Source organism: Corythoichthys intestinalis, chromosome 2 (genome assembly GCF_030265065.1).
Source record: "Corythoichthys intestinalis isolate RoL2023-P3 chromosome 2, ASM3026506v1, whole genome shotgun sequence".
Lineage (NCBI taxonomy): Eukaryota > Metazoa > Chordata > Actinopteri > Syngnathiformes > Syngnathidae > Corythoichthys > Corythoichthys intestinalis.
The window spans coordinates 24,376,498-24,393,340 of NC_080396.1; the positions used below are offsets into that span (position 1 = coordinate 24,376,498).

The window sequence follows — 16,843 nt, forward strand, 5'->3', positions numbered from 1 at the left end:
ATTTAGTCAAAATAAAATCACGCCCACGGGTTTTAATGATATGCTTTTTTTTCTATAAAATCAAACAACTGAGTGGACATCCTCAGAGACAGGTGATGCCTTAATTTTGTCAGGGGTTGTAGTTCCAGCTATGGTTCACACTGATGCATAATAATATTTTTCACAAATATACATGGAGGTTGCACTGAAGTGAGGCCTCGCTTCAATACATTTTGCCTCTGTGGCTGCAGGTGAAACATAAGGTGACTTCAGCAACAAGAGCAGGTGAACATCGGCAAGTGTGGGGCGGGGTTATCAATGACACCGCAGGCACCTGAGAAAGCATTCAAAAGAATATGGTGATGTGTATCATTGGGGCCAACAAACTAAAAGAAAAGAGGGGTTCAGAAAGATTATCCAGGTTGCTATGGCAGCAGCATATGATGAGTGGTGGCATTAAGTTAGTCCTGGTCTTTTCCACATGCGCGTAATTAGATGTGGATGGTTCGATTCAGGCACAACAGGGCAGAAAGCACTTTGTCAAAACATCAATGCAAGTACACACAAAAAGGATGCAGGCCGGGATGAGCTGAAGGAAAGGGGTGGGAAGAATTCAAGAGGTTGATGACATGGTCAGGGAGTGGATCATGACCGACTTCTGGCTACAAACCGTGGTCTGATTTTGGCCCATAAGGTAGAAACAGGGCTCTCCCATCTTGTCATTCCTCATTGTACCAACAGCGAGATGAGGAGCCATCATCGCTGGAGAGGAGGAAGAGCCCAGGTACAAGAGATAGGTCAGAGACAGAGAGGAAGAGGAGAGGAGAAAACAAATAAAACAGACGAGGCAGATTTACAGTTTAGTATAAACAGTATAACTGACTCACTGTATCAAAGGAGGCGAGAAATGCATCCAAATATTAAACCAGAGAAAAATGCCAGAAAAAGTGACAGGAACAATCCATCAAAAGAAGCTACAGGTTTTGGACAGGCTTATTACAGCTATAAATCATTAGTACTCCAGAAGATAAAGGGTATAAATCATTTAACACATTTCTGTGGCCAACATTTCTTTATTAAGGCAAATTTGCTGACAGTCAAGGGTTATTTAACCTGGATTTAAGATTTAGTATCGTTATAAATACAGTGGTACCTCTACATACGAAGTTAATCCGTTCCAGGACCTTGTTTGTAAGTCGAAATGGTCGTATGTCGAGCAGGATTTTCCCATAGGAATACATTATAATTCCATTAATTCGTTCCACAGCCCAAAAACCTGCACTAAATCCTTAAAAAATACTGCTGGTGCTATTACAAATGGCAATTACACGTAGCAAAACAAATAAATTATAAATCAAAATTGGAATAATGTAATAAAAAGAATAATAATAATTCCTGTAATAGTGTAACGAATCGGGTTCTAATAAGGCGGACGTTTTTTTGTGTACCTGAACGCACCGCGGGGCTCACGTGCCAGAGATGGACCGGTGAGCTTGAGTTTCACTTTCACTTTGAATGTTCTCTTGAGAACACCATCAATTGCGGCAGACAGCAGGCGTTTTGTGTTGAATAAGTTGTGAAAGAAATGATGAAAACGTGGCGAAGCTGGCGATTTCTTTGGAGACAATAAGAATTGTCAGCTTAATTTATAAAGACTGGTGAACGATGGTCGGAGGAGGACCGTGGAGATGTATTGTTGAGCCATTTCACGGATGCCCACCCCACGCTCATATTTTTCTGTCATTTGCATCTTCATTTCGAAGGTAAGCATCAACTTTTTCCTTGTTTCACCACCTGTACCAACCTTTTCTGAAACCTGTGTTGATTTGTCACACAAGAAAATCCTCCGTGCATTCGTCTGCGGTGCTGCCATTGTCGTCGTATTTCGAGCATGTTGTCGGATGTAGAAACAAATGGCGAGTCAAATTTTACGTCGGATGTCGAAAAGTTTGTGTGTCGAAGCGATCGTATGTAGAGGTACCACTGTATTTATATCAATTAAAAAAAAAAGACAAAGTCTGAAATAATCATGTGGCGTCAACTTAAAAGCAATACACAACGCCTAGTATAAATGACCATCACGTGAAAAAAGTTCCACAAAGTTTTTAAGAATGTAAATTGCCCTGATAAAGGAAAAAAAAAATGTTTAAACACAAAAAATTGACACCGCGTACAAGCGCAACCATTGTTTGACAAATATAACGTCAGTCACGACACACGTGTACTGCACAAAAAGCGGCTATAGTTAATGTACCTGTGTCATCTGTCTGTGTCTTTCTCCTTTCTCTGTCTAAAACTCAAGCCCACTCACTTCCTGGGTCTTCGGTAAGCTTATTTCCCCAGTAGCTGTGTGTATACTACACTGGGTAGCCAATGCGTACGCAGGACAATGAGATTCTCGCGTTTGCTTAGCTAAAATAGTACTAACATTAAAACTCTGTCAACGGCAATATGGCTACGTCCAGGAAATATTATTGTCTGTTATGCTTTTCTCCACTACATTGGACATATAAAATGCAGTGTCTTTTCACTTCATTGAACAAGATTCTTTCTGCTAGGAAGAGCATGATAAAGGTATTGCTTAGCCCTTTAAAGGGATCCACGGATAGAAAGACTTGTTCGTAAAAGATAAACGTTATTATGAGTTAAAATAATTTGGCATTGAAACCCCTCTTGATGTTTTCGTTTTTAACGCCACTGATGTTGACGAGGGCGGTGACGTCACATGGTTACGCTGCCGAGCTTTCAGAGTATGACTCTTGCGACATAAACATGTCATCTGTTCAACCCTTTCAGTTTGAACCTGAGAGGAACATTAATGAGCATGACAGCACTGTCGATATTTCACAAAATGAGCATCAAAAGCAAAATGAACAGGAAAGACGGGATGAGAGGAGACCCTAGTAGAAAGAGCGGCGAATTTGACTCCCAAAGTACGACAGTGTGCTTTCAGCTTGCTTTGTTTAGACGCATACAGACAGAACTTACTAAAGAAGCCTTAAGAAAATACTTAAATGTAGTAATATCAACTAAGGGTGGCTTGAATATGCTACGTGACTAATGTGGTCAACAGATCAACAATCTGCTTTTAAGCTACAAAAAGAAATCACAATGGTGAAAAGTATGAGAGGGAAACACATGCAAAACGTATTTTGATGCAATGAAAAGGTAATAAAAGACTCAACAAAAACACAAATAGTAGTAAGTATTCGCCGCTTTTAACCGATGAGCGCATGTGTTGGACGTCTCGCCGCGTAGAAGGAATTGCAGTGACCCGGTACTATTCGTCGAGTGACAGTGACAATCTACGTCATCACCCCGAGCGTCCATTGCGTGCTTAAAACATGGCGTCCTCCGTAGGTCAAAACATGTGCTAAATATTATAGATTTTAAAATCAATGGCAATGTTTTATGCGTTTCTAATGACATATTTTAGTAAAAGAGAACAATAGTGGCTTATGAGAGCCTATAAGTCTTTAAGTCTGAGGTTCCTTTTAAAACATGGGTTAAACAACCTGAATACAAAAAGTTCAGTTGGAAATTGTGACCTTGGAACCAAGTTCTCGCTCTGCTATTCATACTGAATCACAAAAACTTACCATACTCAGGTACAGATCCATCCCCACGTTTCAGAACAAGCCGTGCCCACCGCCCTCCATTTTTGATCAGCTCAATGGCACGCGAATGCTTCATGTTCTTTGTGCTCTCGCCATTAATTTCCAGGATTTCATCCCCCACCTAGAAAAGAGCATCATCCTCATTGTGAGCAGTGATACATACAATATATGAAGAGAAAAGTAATGGTAGGTTGACTTTTTAAATGTTTCATACCCTCATCTTGCCATTCCTGACAGCCGCTCCGTCCTCTGCGAGTCTCAACACATAAAGGTCCATATTGTACTCCCGCCCTCCTCTAAGGCTAAAACCAAAACCTTTGCTATCACGCTCGAGGTCCACAGAGTAGAACTCGGTGTCCTGCGAGTGAAAAAGAAAAAAAAACAAGAGTGGAGTGTAAAATCCGCAGTGCACTCCTGTGACCTGGCCTAATCAACCATCATCCCCCTGACTTACAATTGGATCTTAGATAAAGTATATTTTGCAAAAAGCCTGGTATATTATTTTTAATTTATCTTATCATTTTGCTTGAATGAGATTTTTGATTATTTTGATGTATGCATTCTTACCTGTGAAGTTTGTGTTGGTGGAGGAGGAGGAACTCCTTTTGACTTGGAATTATTCCTTCAAAACATGAGAACACAGTGTTCCGTATTTGGAAGAAAAAATAGTTTCTGCTATAAATATTACATGTGCACCTACCGCGACTCTTTGGACTGCTGAGGAGTGTGTGTGGTGGTGATAGTAGCTATCTTCTCAGCATTGGTCAGCAGAGAAGCATTGGAAGACTCTGTAAAAAACACATTTAAGTGATGTAATGAATAAACACGTAATAGGCACGTATATGGCGGCAGAAAACACAGACAAGGCTGAAAAAGCAGTTTCTGGTCTTGCACCCCTCTTTAAAATAAACTGCTGTATTTTAAGCCAAAAGAACTGTTGTGTTTGATAGAACAATATTTCTATATGCTGCTATAGCAGTTTCATGGCGCATTAAGCCCCCGAACTATTTTTCATTTGTCCGTTTTACCCTAGAGACCCCAGTTTACTGACACCGCGCAAGTGCTTCTGTTTCAACCCAGCCATAAAAAGAAGTAATTACCGTATTAGCCTGAATATAAGGCGTTTTTTTTTTTGCATTGAAATAAGACTGAAAAAGTGGGGGTCGTATGATATTCGCGGTCTAGACATTATACCCATTCACGACGCTAGATATCATTGAAGCGATGTTCTGTCATGACAGATCTCAGCTACTCTCAAGTTTAACCAGTTTCCATTATTTTATTGCAATGTTCTTCCTTATTCAGATTTGTTTCAAGACTACAGTTACAGTTAGACTTTACTTTGATGGTTAATGCAGTTATTGCAATTTTGTTGTTTTATCGCAATAGATTGGTTTATTTATATTTCAAAAACCAGAAGCCATTCATTTACGAATGTGATTGCACTTTAGTTTACATACGTATTTAAATGTTCAGATATTAAGATTGGAATGAGGCAAAATAACATGCTTTTTCTCGCAAATATATTGTTATAATCATTTGTTTCAGATGTACTGTAATTATTTTCTGTATAAAAATTAATTTGGTGTTCAAAAAATCTTTTTTCAAACTTGAGTCTTGAAAAAGAGAGGGTCGTGTTAAAACTCAGGGCCGATTTTCTTCGGTTCTTCGATTATCTTCGGGCCAATTCGCTATATTTATTATTCGAAATGTCTGTTATTTCAAAATGTCTGTCATTTTTAGCTCAGAATCATTAATTGATGTCTAATATTTAGTTAAAAAAACAACTTTATAAAAGTATTCACTTGCATATTTTAAACTTTAAAACAAATGAAACCAGAATGGAAAAAGTGGTGTCTTTAAATAGGTCACGGATATCTACCTCATAACTATCGCTTAATTGTATTTTTTTTTTTGTTACCGTTACATTTCAACCGATAATTTAGATGATAAATAATCGGTCCAAACAAAGGAAAATTGAAAAAAAAAAAGTATGGAGGGTAAATATTTGAAAATCCTGGCCACTCCTTGATTTAGGTGATTTTTGCATTGCGACCCTTACTGTGTTTCACCGATAAAATCCCCAAAAAGTCCGGCTGTGGCCATTTACAGCTGTGTCTTGACACTCGGTGAGACGTGATAATTTTGGATCGAAACAAGGTAAGTAGGCGATATTATCTTGTTAAAATCACGGTATCTTTAAATATGCTCTCACATGCTTTCACCTCGAGATAGGGTTTAGGGATTTAAACATTTTTTTTAATGCCCTCCAGTTCAAAAATGTTTTCTCCCAGAAAATTGAGATTTAAAGCTTTCCAATTATATATATCACACATGCATATCGGACAATTTTGAAATTTGGCCAAAATTGGGGTCTCAGAGTGGAACTTCAAGTCACCTGAGTGTTTTTCGCCATATGACGTTTTTTGGCGAATAAAAATAAAAAAAGAGCCTTTTTAAATGTGATACTAAATGTGCTCATGCTACAATTACTGATAGCGTTTCCTTGTTTTCGATACAGAGAAAAGATTAAGAAATTCTGTTTTCCTCTCGTGGTTTTCACTGTGAGAAATTGAGAGCACAGCAAGCAAAAAAATAAAGTTTGAAGTAATTGGATTGGAAAAATTGGTGGAAGAGGCAAGCAAACAAATTACTGGGGTAAGGAAAATAAATTTATCGATCCAATAATTTTGAAGAAGCCAGCAAGAATTTAAAAGCCATGCTTTGTGTATCTGAACCGAGTGCATACAGGTATGTGGCCATCATTGTTGTCATCGTCATCATTGCCGATAACGAACATATTTAATCAGTGAACAATTTTTTTCATGACGATGTCGAGCTAATAACATGGCTTGAGCGACTAGAACATAACAATACGAATGCCAGTTTTCGTCTGATGAGACTACAACGAGACGAAGTTTAGGATGCGTTTCAGATAGGCCTGCACAATATACCGTTTGAATATTGCCATTGCGATGTGCACATGTGCATTAGTCCTATCGAAGGATGTGTGATTATTATTTTTTTAAACACGTTAACTTTTGGTTTGCTTCATAATACCAGAAAGTGTGTCAAGATATGGCTTTCTGTGTCCCTTTTATATACAGCAATCTTCATCATTCACAGATAAACTCCCTTAGCCTTGATTAAACGGTATTATAGGAATACAATCATATCGTGGTTTCGAAATTTTTTGAACTCTCTGTTCTTAAATAAATTAATAAATAAATACAATTACATTGAAGAATATTAAACCCATAATGGTCACATTTTTAGAATGAATATGATAAATCGTTCAAAGAATATAAAATAAAGAAAAAAAATTAAGGATACATAAGGAAAAACAAAGGGAAAACTCAAAAACAATCTAATGAAATACTGAAAGCAATATACTAATGCAGAAACATGGTGACTCAACCAGTCTTCCCAAACAGAAAAAAACAAGATTTGTTTTCTTATCTTGGCAAGAGAGAATATGCAATGTTGCTTTAGCCTTTAAAGGTCTGTGCTAAGTGATCATCTGACACTTAATGTAACTCGTTGCGTAAGAATAGAATTTGCGTTAGTTTTAGCATCAACTTTAGCCTGGCGAGCATCCTTTTAAACGCTCGGACAACTTTTTTTTAACATGCAGTACGTGTCTTCTAGGTGGGTTTAATTGAACATAAAGTACTGCTTTTCCCGCTGAGTGTGTAATATCATTACAAAATTGGCGTTGTCCTAGTAGACGCTACAAATTGTTCTCCTCTATGTTTATTCGCAATTGTGTGAAACCTTTATTATTTTTTGGACTAAAACTTGAATTTTAAAATTTTGAGTAACTGTCGATTAAAGCCAGACTAAATTTGAATGAGACTTCGTCGACTATAACTAGACAAAGACAAACACATTTAAATGACTAAAATATGACTAAGACTAGTTGGTATTTTCGTCCCAAAGACTAAGACAAAAATTAAAAGGGCTGCCAAAAACAACGCTTTCACTGGCTATTCCAAGTTATGTTTAAAACACCCGGAAAGACTAGGACAAATTTCAGTGTGCAGCAATGACCCAGATACAATGAAAGGCAGAGTTGAAAAGGAATTTCAGAGGAGATACAGCATGACTCCTTCTTGTGACTGGCTTCAAGTTACCCCTAAGATCATTCAGAAGCTCCCAAATTGCTATGCTGAATAGATGAAATGTTGCCATAATTTTTGTTGCCATTTCAAAAATGTTTATACAAGTGGAAGTTATCCCTGCTGCCGGCATTATGCTTTAGCACGACAAAACTTTAGAAAATCACCAACTTGGGTTCACACTGGGATGAAAAGTGCTTTTACCAGTTTAGAGTTGCAGTAGTGGCCTTTCCAAACCACCAACCATGAATAAGTTATACTGTATGTGCTGGTGCATTATGACACAGCCACGTGAGGCAGCGAGCCGAAGTCTTACCATCACCGGGGATGATCCTGAGCGAGACAGTGTTTCCAGCTTCCTTGATCAGGTTGACGATGTCCGAGTGGGACTTGTTGGTAATAGAGCAGCTATTGACAGCCAGGATTCGATCGCCAACTTTCAGCTTGCCGCAGCGATCTGCCGGGCTGCCCTCGATGATGCGTCCTATTTTGTGGGGCATGGCCACACATGCATTTCCAGCTTTTATGTTGACATGTTTTTTCGTGTATGAATTGGTTGATTGGGTTTATTTGATTGAGGAGGAAAAATGGACAGAAGGAGACAGGAAAAATGTATTAATCATTCCTAATCATCTTATTCCAATTCGCCCATAGAAAGCAATAAGGTCAGCATATTGAAATCCCTTTACATGCAAATTACTGTAATATAAAGCTAAATTTGTGTCGGACATTGAAGCCTTTTGTGTGTTGTGCCAATCAATGCACCCTCAAAGTAAATGGCACTGGTCCAACCCACCAGAGACTTGACAATGATTATCTATTTCACAGGTGTCAAACACAAGGCCCGAGGATCAGATTCGGCCTGCCACGTCTTTATTTTGAGTGTTCTGTGGAAGTAGATCATGTGAATTGACTTTGTTTCTCGCTAAATTTTACAGCGTTTTCCTTGTTTTAAATAATTATTTAAAAAAAATTCTATATGTTGATTAAAAACTGAAGCGTATTTACCCGTTTTCCTTTTAATTAACAAAAATACAGAATATGGTATATTTTTAAATTTTTTTGTTTTTTTTAATTAAAAATTTAAATAATAGAAAAAGAAAAATAAATACTAAAATATTTGCTGTTGAGAGGCTCAAAAAAGAGGATTTATAAGTCAACAATGCCCTTAAACGATGACTTGACAAGCAAAATATTTGTCGATTCATTTAATAATTGTAAATTAGTCGATTAGGAGACATATTGGCCCTATGGAGTAAACTATAACTCTGATGTGGCCTGCAACAAAGACTTTGAAACCCTGATTGATGGACACAAACACTCATTTTCAATCCAAGGATCAATGATACCACAACCTTTATTGTGGTGAACCAAGGCCAAAATAATTACCGTAATTTTCGGACCATAAGCAGCTACTTTTTTCCCTCATTTTGAATTCTGCGGCTTATAGTCCAGTGTGGCTTATTTGTTGATTTATTTTGGATAAAAGATAACACTTTATTTGACAGAGGCATCAAGAGACTGCCATAAGACCATCATAATTATGACATGACACTATCATGTGCATTAATGAATGCTTATGACAGTTGTCATTTAGAGTCATCCGGAAAATTATGTCACTCAATTTATGTCCAGCTGGGCTCTTTTACATCCATTCAAATGTGAGATAATTTGCCGGATGAGACAAAATGACAATGAGCTTTCAGTAATGCTCATGACAGTGTCATGTCATAGTTATGATGGTCTTATGACAGTCTTATGGTGCCACTGTTAAATTTACCACATACCATAACTAGCAATGAATGAAACAACTAGAACAGTAACTGAAGAAATAATTCGCACAGAACATGAATTTTAAACGGAATTTACATCTGTAGCGCTGCAATGCATGCTAGGAGGCATTTTGGTCGACAACAGTGTTGACAGCAGAGGTTGACTGTCTCCCCCGAGGGAGCAATGATGGCCAAATGAAGCTTTGCAGCCAATTGGTTCAAAGCGTATTGGGGTTCATTTGGTCTTATGATGCCGCTGTCAAATAAAGTGTTACTGGTTGATATCTTTTGGTGTAAATATCCCGTTTTACAGTGACGACAGCTGCGGCTTATAGTCCAGTGCGGCTTATCTATGAACAAATGCCGTTTTCGTGTAAATTTGGTGGGTAAGCGGCCTTTAGTCAGGTGCGCCTTATAGTCCAAAAATTACGGTATTTTTGAGCTAGTGAGATTACCCCAAAATCCAAACACTCCTAGAAATAAGTTAACAGTTTCAATGTAAAGATCTGAAATGAAACCAGTCCTAAGGTCAGAGCACGCAGAAGAAAAATAATGATTTAGAGCCGAGTGACAACCATCAACATGACGCAGAAACAGCAAATCAACCCAGGAGATCGTCTGTCATCCTGACCCACTCAATGTATAAGTTACTCCTTGATTTCTTCCCCTCTTCTCACAATTCTCCATCCAGTTGTTCTTTTTTTTATTACATCTATATTTATTGCATCATTCCACTCTGCAACTCCCCCTCCTCTGCCTTAATTGAAAAATACATCTTGTTTCCTGTCACTCTGTCCAGATAACGTGATACGAGGCCTTAAGGGACGTGACAGGTACACAGGATTTAATACCCATCTGCTAAGCAAAAAACTGAACCCAGTTCACAAGGTGAGTGGGGCAGTGAGGGTGGGCTTTGATAGACCACACCAACAGTTGCATGATATACAAGCGAGTGAAGTACCTAAAACTGAAGAACTCCTGACTCCTGAATTTTTGCAGTTTTTAAAAATGCATCAGATATTTATATCTCAATGTTGATCCCTAGTTGAAATCTGTTGGGAATGTGTGAAGCAGGATTCACAGCAGATCAAAGTCCATTCATCTCATGCTCCCTACAGGTATCAAAGAATTGAGGAGAAAAAGCAAAACCAGATGCCTCAAAGGCTTTGCATACACAAACCAGTCGTTGCCTTGTTGACGAGAACATGCACTGCTGTTACAAAAAGTAATGCGTACATTGCCTTTTGCTCAGTAATATCATCATCCTACTGTATCGGCACCAATTCAAGTGTTTTGCAGATGACACATTAAACTACATCATCTTAATGGCTAACTATACAAGAGACCTTGGCATGACATCGGGGACATAGTTCCATTACTCGGGGGTCAAATCAAATCTGATTTGTTTGAGCAGGACATCTACAATAGCTCATCACCAGCTGAGCAACTTTGATAGCTATAATTTTGCTGTTTACTGCTGTAAGTGAACGCAGCTGCGAGGTCGGAATCAGTGATGATATTGTTTGCGATAATGCCTTAGCCGGCGTGATCCCATCGGAACGAGCGCTGCTCATGAAGTGATTGCTAAATCCCTAAACTCACGATAGCAGGTTTCTGACCTTGGTATGAAGCATACCTAAGCCACCTTATGCTATTCGCAAAAGAAAGCAAACTGGTAGAGAGTATGACTCAGTCGTGCAAAAGTGTTCTTTGCTGCTTTGCAGAATTAAGCAGACGTGCCTCTGGAAAAAAATAGCTTTGAGACCTAAATATTGCAGCTTTGAAGTTGCTGGGGCATGATGATGATTAATCACAGAAAAAATTAATGATTTTCGGAAAGATGCCAAATCTGATAAGGCAAATAGAAGTCAAATTAAATTTGGAAATGAACTTATTCACTGCCAAGCCAGATATGTATATAGCAGGAGAGTCAAACTCATCTTTGTCACAGGCTATATCGTAGTCACGGTTTCCCTCGGAGGGCCAAGACGCCTGCCAGGATGAATCGGCGATTAGTCTTATCAAATGAATCAACAATTATTTTAATAAATCATCAAAATGTCCGAATAATCTTTTTGAACCTCTTAAAAAAAAAAAAAAAAAAAAACTTCTAATTTTTCACTTTTTTAAAAAAAATATTGATATTTTTTATTTAAAAAAATTTAAACAGGAAAAAAAGTGGAAATTTTAATTTTCACATTTTTGTCTTTTAATTAAAAAAAAATCTTTTATTGATTTGCATTATTTAAAAGAGGGGAAAAAGGGAAACCCTCATGAATATCTCCCCTTAAAAAACAAAACAAAACAAAACAAAACAATAGAAAAAACATATATTTACATTATTTTATTCCAAAAAATGTTATTTTTTAAAATTTTTATAAAGGGGGAAAACGAACGTCTATTGAGTACAGAAAATGTATTAAATTATATTTTAGCGAAACACACCAATGCGTATGACTTCGTGGGCCACACAAAATGATACGGTTGGCCAGCTCCACCCCCTGGCCTTGAATTTGAAACCTGTGGTGTATAAATTTAACAGAGTATTTATTTGTTGGTAGTTAGTAGGACAAAATGTATTTTAGAATACCCATTAACTTCAATAGACGTTCAATCCATTTCGCAGCGATCGAATGATTGTTGCTTTCCCTCCTTGGGAAAATGGATGAGATGTCTATTGCAGTCAATGGCAGCCAAAACGTTAAATGCTGCATACACAGTTCCTACAGATTTCATTAAGTGAAATTTTGTACTTTTTAAAGACCTTTTTAAGAACACTTAGAACAGAATTTTATGCCAATTCCGGCACAAAATTTACACCAAACATTGCAAAATTCATCATCTTGTACAAAGTCAGAAAGTTTACATTTACATTTCAGACACAATTTCATGCAATGGATCACAATTTAAGAAAGTTAAGACGTACCAGACAAAATTCAATCCCGTTTATCGAGATTAGTGAATTTAAGACTTTTCAAGATGCAGCACGGACATTGTTTCTAGTCTCCTGTTCACTTACCGAAGGTGGTTCCGGCATCAGGCCTAGAAACAGATGACACAATGACAAAACCGAAGCCTTCGTTTTCTCCACGTTGGATCTCCACGTCATACGGCTGTAGAGAGGCAGGAACCACGGCACTCCCGCTGCCGCCTCCTCCGCCGCTGCCAATGCCGCTGGTAGACCCGCTTCCCGAGCTGACCGTGTTGAGAGAGTTCTGGCTTCCTTGGGGGGTCCTCTTGCCTTCCGTCAGGCTGGGTGCCTGAGTGCTGCTATGGTGGGAGGAAGCGGGTGATGGCGGAACGTCACCTTCCCCTTTAGACACTGGTGATGAGAAACACAGTACGGTCATTCGAGAATTACAGGATTTTTTTAAGTCCCACCCTTCAAATTTTAAACAACTCATATAAAAAATACCATTTAACATTTATTTTGTAAATTTACTTAACCTGATACCAAATCAGTAACTAAAGACAGGAATGCCTGAAAATATATTTAAAAAGCCACATAAGTCTTGGTATACCCCCTTAAATGCTATTTTTCTCTTGTCCTGGACCTTTTCCTTGATCAATGACCAGATGGAATCTCAAAAGAAACATTTAAACCACGATTTAAATTTAATTGGTTTGATGGGTACAATTTGTTTCATTGCAGTCTCTTATAACAGTTTTTTAAAAAAAATTATCATAATACTTTAAATATTAATTATTATTGGTGGAATGTGTGTCGCTCAACATGCACACAATCCTGTTACCATAAACGTTTTAGTGTTGTAGATGAAGCAAGCAGTGAATCACATGATACACTGGAATGTGGGACTGGACAGTACAGACCGCCGCGACAGTCTGGAAAAATGTGGCCCAGATCGGATTTAGACCACATACGAAAGTGACCCAGGTCGGATTTGAAATGGTCCCGTTCTATGCGACTTGTCACGTTCAGACCGTCAAGTTAATGCCTCACTCGAGTCGGAAAAACACGAAAAAATCGGATTCGTGCATGAAGACCTGTTGTATGAACGTAGCCTTAGTTCAGACGCTCAGTTGCCTTGACATTTTTCCGAGTAAGGCCAACGACGTCATGCATCAAGAGAGACAATAGCTAATTAATATGCTCACTCGCCACCCTGTGGTCTGGGGTGTGAATTGCAACCTGTCAAAATGACGGATGGACTTCAGTTTTTTCCGTCACCGTTTTAAACAACCGGTCAACGACGGAAAATATTCGGTTACTACTACTCCTGACTAGCATTGCTACCGATTTGCAGACCTCTTATCTGTAGCTCTTTTATTTTGATTTTGCCAAATATTGTAAATACTAAATATTTAATGTAATAATAATTTTACTATTGAACTGTAAGCTGAACTAACACAACCTTTGATAATTTAGTACCTTATTGATTAATATGTAGCGGAAAAACCAGAATAGTAAAGACGTCTATTTTTTTTATTTTGTAGTATGAGAATGAGTGGTTGATCGTGGTCAGAAAGGCCAATTGTACATATTAGCTGCCTTGCTTCTGTCAAACAGCCCAAAGGCAGTTGCGGGTAAAATAGTAGCTTAACACCATCTCGTGTAAAGTGAAAGAATAATGCAATGTAAAGCGTATTTGAGTGTCCTAAAAAAACGCTATATAAATCCAATGCATTATTATTTTTTTTGTTTTCAAGAATTAGATTGAAAAATGTTCAATTCTAAAATGAGCCTGTACTCATTTATTCCGAATTTACATTTAAAACTAGAGATGTCCCAATCCAATCCCGTGATTGGAAATTGGGTGAATCAGGCTATTTTTTAGAGGATCAGAATCGGGTGAAAAGGATCAGGTTTTAAATTTATGCTATATATGATTTTAAAAAAAAAAAAAAAAAAAAAAAAAAACTATTTGCTCTGGCTAGAGCTGCCATGGTTTGGAGCCGGTTAACATTTTACAGTACGTAACAGCCACCTTGTGGTCATAGTAATTCACTTCACCCACCATGTGACGCAGTTTGGAACACATGCTCATTCACTTTTACAGTACACAGCCTGTCAGTTGCATTGATGCTGATGAGTGCTTTCTGTTACATTTCTGCCTTGGAAACTAAATGTCTTTAAGTCTTTTACATCTATACCAACCTGTTAATATGCAGTATATGTGTGTTTATGGTGAAGAGCTATATAAACAAAATTTGTTAATAAGCCCTGCTGTATGGAAACTAACCTATACTTATTGCTTGTAGCTCAAGTGAAGTGTTGTGTCCACATGTTATTTGTATACTAGCGTGTATTGTGCAGTTGTGTTAAATGCATGCATGTTTCTGTGTTACAGTTTCGCTAACTTAAACAAATTACTTCATATAAAAAAAAGAAAAGACCAAGCCTTGTGTTTTATTGGAGGTCATACAATGTTAGTTGGCTGTCGGGCAGTGCAGATGGAAATGCATTGTTTTGGGCATTATATATATTAGGGGTGTCAAATGATTAAAAATTTTAATCGAGTTAATTACAGCTTAAAAATTAATTAAATGAATGAATAATCGTAATTATCGCAATTAATCGCAATTCAAACCATCTATAAAATATGCTATATTTTTCTGTAAATTATTGTTGGAATGGAAAGATAAGACACAAGATGGATATATCCATTCAACATACGTACATAAGTACTGTATTTCTTTATTATAACAATAAATCAACAAGATGGCATTACCATTATTAACATTCTGTTAAAGCGATCCATGGATAGAAAGACTTGTAGTTCTTAAAAGATAAATGCTAGTACAAGTTATAGAAATTTTATGTTAAAACCCCTCTTCATGTTTTCGTTTTAATAAAATTTGTAAAATTTTCAATCAAAAAATAAACTAGTAGCCCGCCATTGTTGATGTCAATAATTACTTACACAATGCTCATGGGTGCTGAAGCCTATAAAATCAGTCACACCCAAGGGCCAGCAGAGGGCGCCAAAACTCCGAAAAACAGAAGTACACATTTCACTGTGCTGTCATTTTAATCTGTTTGAGCGGGGCATTTCTGCGTTAATTGCGTCAAATATTTTTAAATATTTTAACGTGATTAATTAAAAAAAAAAAAAAAAAAAAAAAAAAATATATATATATATATATTATTTTTTTTTTTTTTAAGAGCTAAAAAGTAACAATCCAGAAATACAATGGCATTGCCAAAAAACAAAACAAAAATATATACATTTGATCCTCCACAACACTGCCGGAAAAAGAGGAGGAGGAAGGACTGTAAACAGCGCAGTGTTTGGAACTTTTGTTCTGTTAAAAAAAACCTAAAAACTTTCATTCGGTATCGGGTCGGGACTCTGTATCGGCAGATTCTCAAAATCAAGTGACTCAGATTCTGACTCGGGTGCAAAAATATGTGGTCAGGACATCCCTATTTAAAATTATAGGCAATTGAAGGGAAATTTACTAGTACTGGCCTGGCTCAGTCTCAATTGTGATTGTACAGTCACTTGCATGCTACACGTTATTGGGAGTGATACTGATTTACAACGACAACAAAAAACAAACTAGCAAAATATGCAACTCATGAAGCACATAGCATGTATTCTTAAATGAAACAAAAGTGAGCTTTGTAATGTAATTTGTGCGACCAAGGAATAGTTGCCTGAAAATTAGTTTTCAAGTTTTCACCTTCAAGGGGCCGTTTACATGGTGACTTTCCGAGAATACGAAAAATTTCAAATTTGCATTTGCGTCTCCATTTGAACAATGTCGCAATTCTGAATGAAGACGATGTAGTGTTCAAGCCAGGCCCTAGGGGGCAGTGCAGATTTACAGAGCCACGGAGAATGATGAACGTTGACCCCACCAAGCGCCCTCAGCCCGGAAAAAAATATGCCAGCCCACTCGAAGCAATGTCATTTTTCTTTTGTTCAAAACAGTAAATTAAAGCCGACATTCCGCCATATTTGGTGTTTTTAATGTTTAGTAGCACCGCTGTGCACGCCCAATGTGACGTGTACGAGTGCTGACTTTAACAGCGCGGTCTCGTGCTGCAGGAGCCTTTGATATGCATACCGAGTAAGCCCCCCTCAACCCCCCGCAATCGGATTCTTCCACTTTGGAGGCAGGATTCAGAATTTTTCGTCTTCGCTGACACCATATGTACGCGAGGCGAGTCCGCTAATCAGTCATTGCATCTTTGTGTCGCAGAGTCCCCATGTAAACTGCTCCCAAGACTTTTTCCATAATTTCTCTGGAGCTGTGAATGTGGATAGCCTGAAGGTCCCTCGTAATTCAGGTAAATACTAGCAAGCCAAGGAAAAATAAAATGTCCAACTGATGGCTTGTATTTTGTAAAACTCAAATTGAGGTACCACTGTGAATACATCCAAAGTGAAAA

General features: G+C 37.7%; 1 protein-coding gene across 12 annotated transcripts in view; it reads right to left on the reverse strand.

Moving 5' to 3' along the window:
- LOC130906756 (membrane-associated guanylate kinase, WW and PDZ domain-containing protein 1-like) overlaps nt 1-16,843 on the reverse strand; it is a 183,678-nt gene that overhangs the window by 8,783 nt on the left and 158,052 nt on the right. For 9 of the 12 annotated variants that reach the window (XM_057821414.1, XM_057821404.1, XM_057821396.1 and 6 more), the window contains 6 exons: nt 12,506-12,808; nt 8,031-8,234; nt 4,297-4,384; nt 4,164-4,218; nt 3,811-3,954; nt 3,579-3,717 (listed from right to left, as the gene is read on the reverse strand). In XM_057821414.1, coding sequence (XP_057677397.1) covers nt 3,579-3,717; nt 3,811-3,954; nt 4,164-4,218; nt 4,297-4,384; nt 8,031-8,234; nt 12,506-12,808 — 933 coding nt within the window. Of the gene's footprint in view, nt 1-649; nt 742-3,578; nt 3,718-3,810; nt 3,955-4,163; nt 4,219-4,296; nt 4,385-8,030; nt 8,235-12,505; nt 12,809-16,843 lie in introns of all 12 variants that reach the window. The other 3 variants (XM_057821451.1, XM_057821444.1, XM_057821437.1) reach the window with 1 other exon arrangement.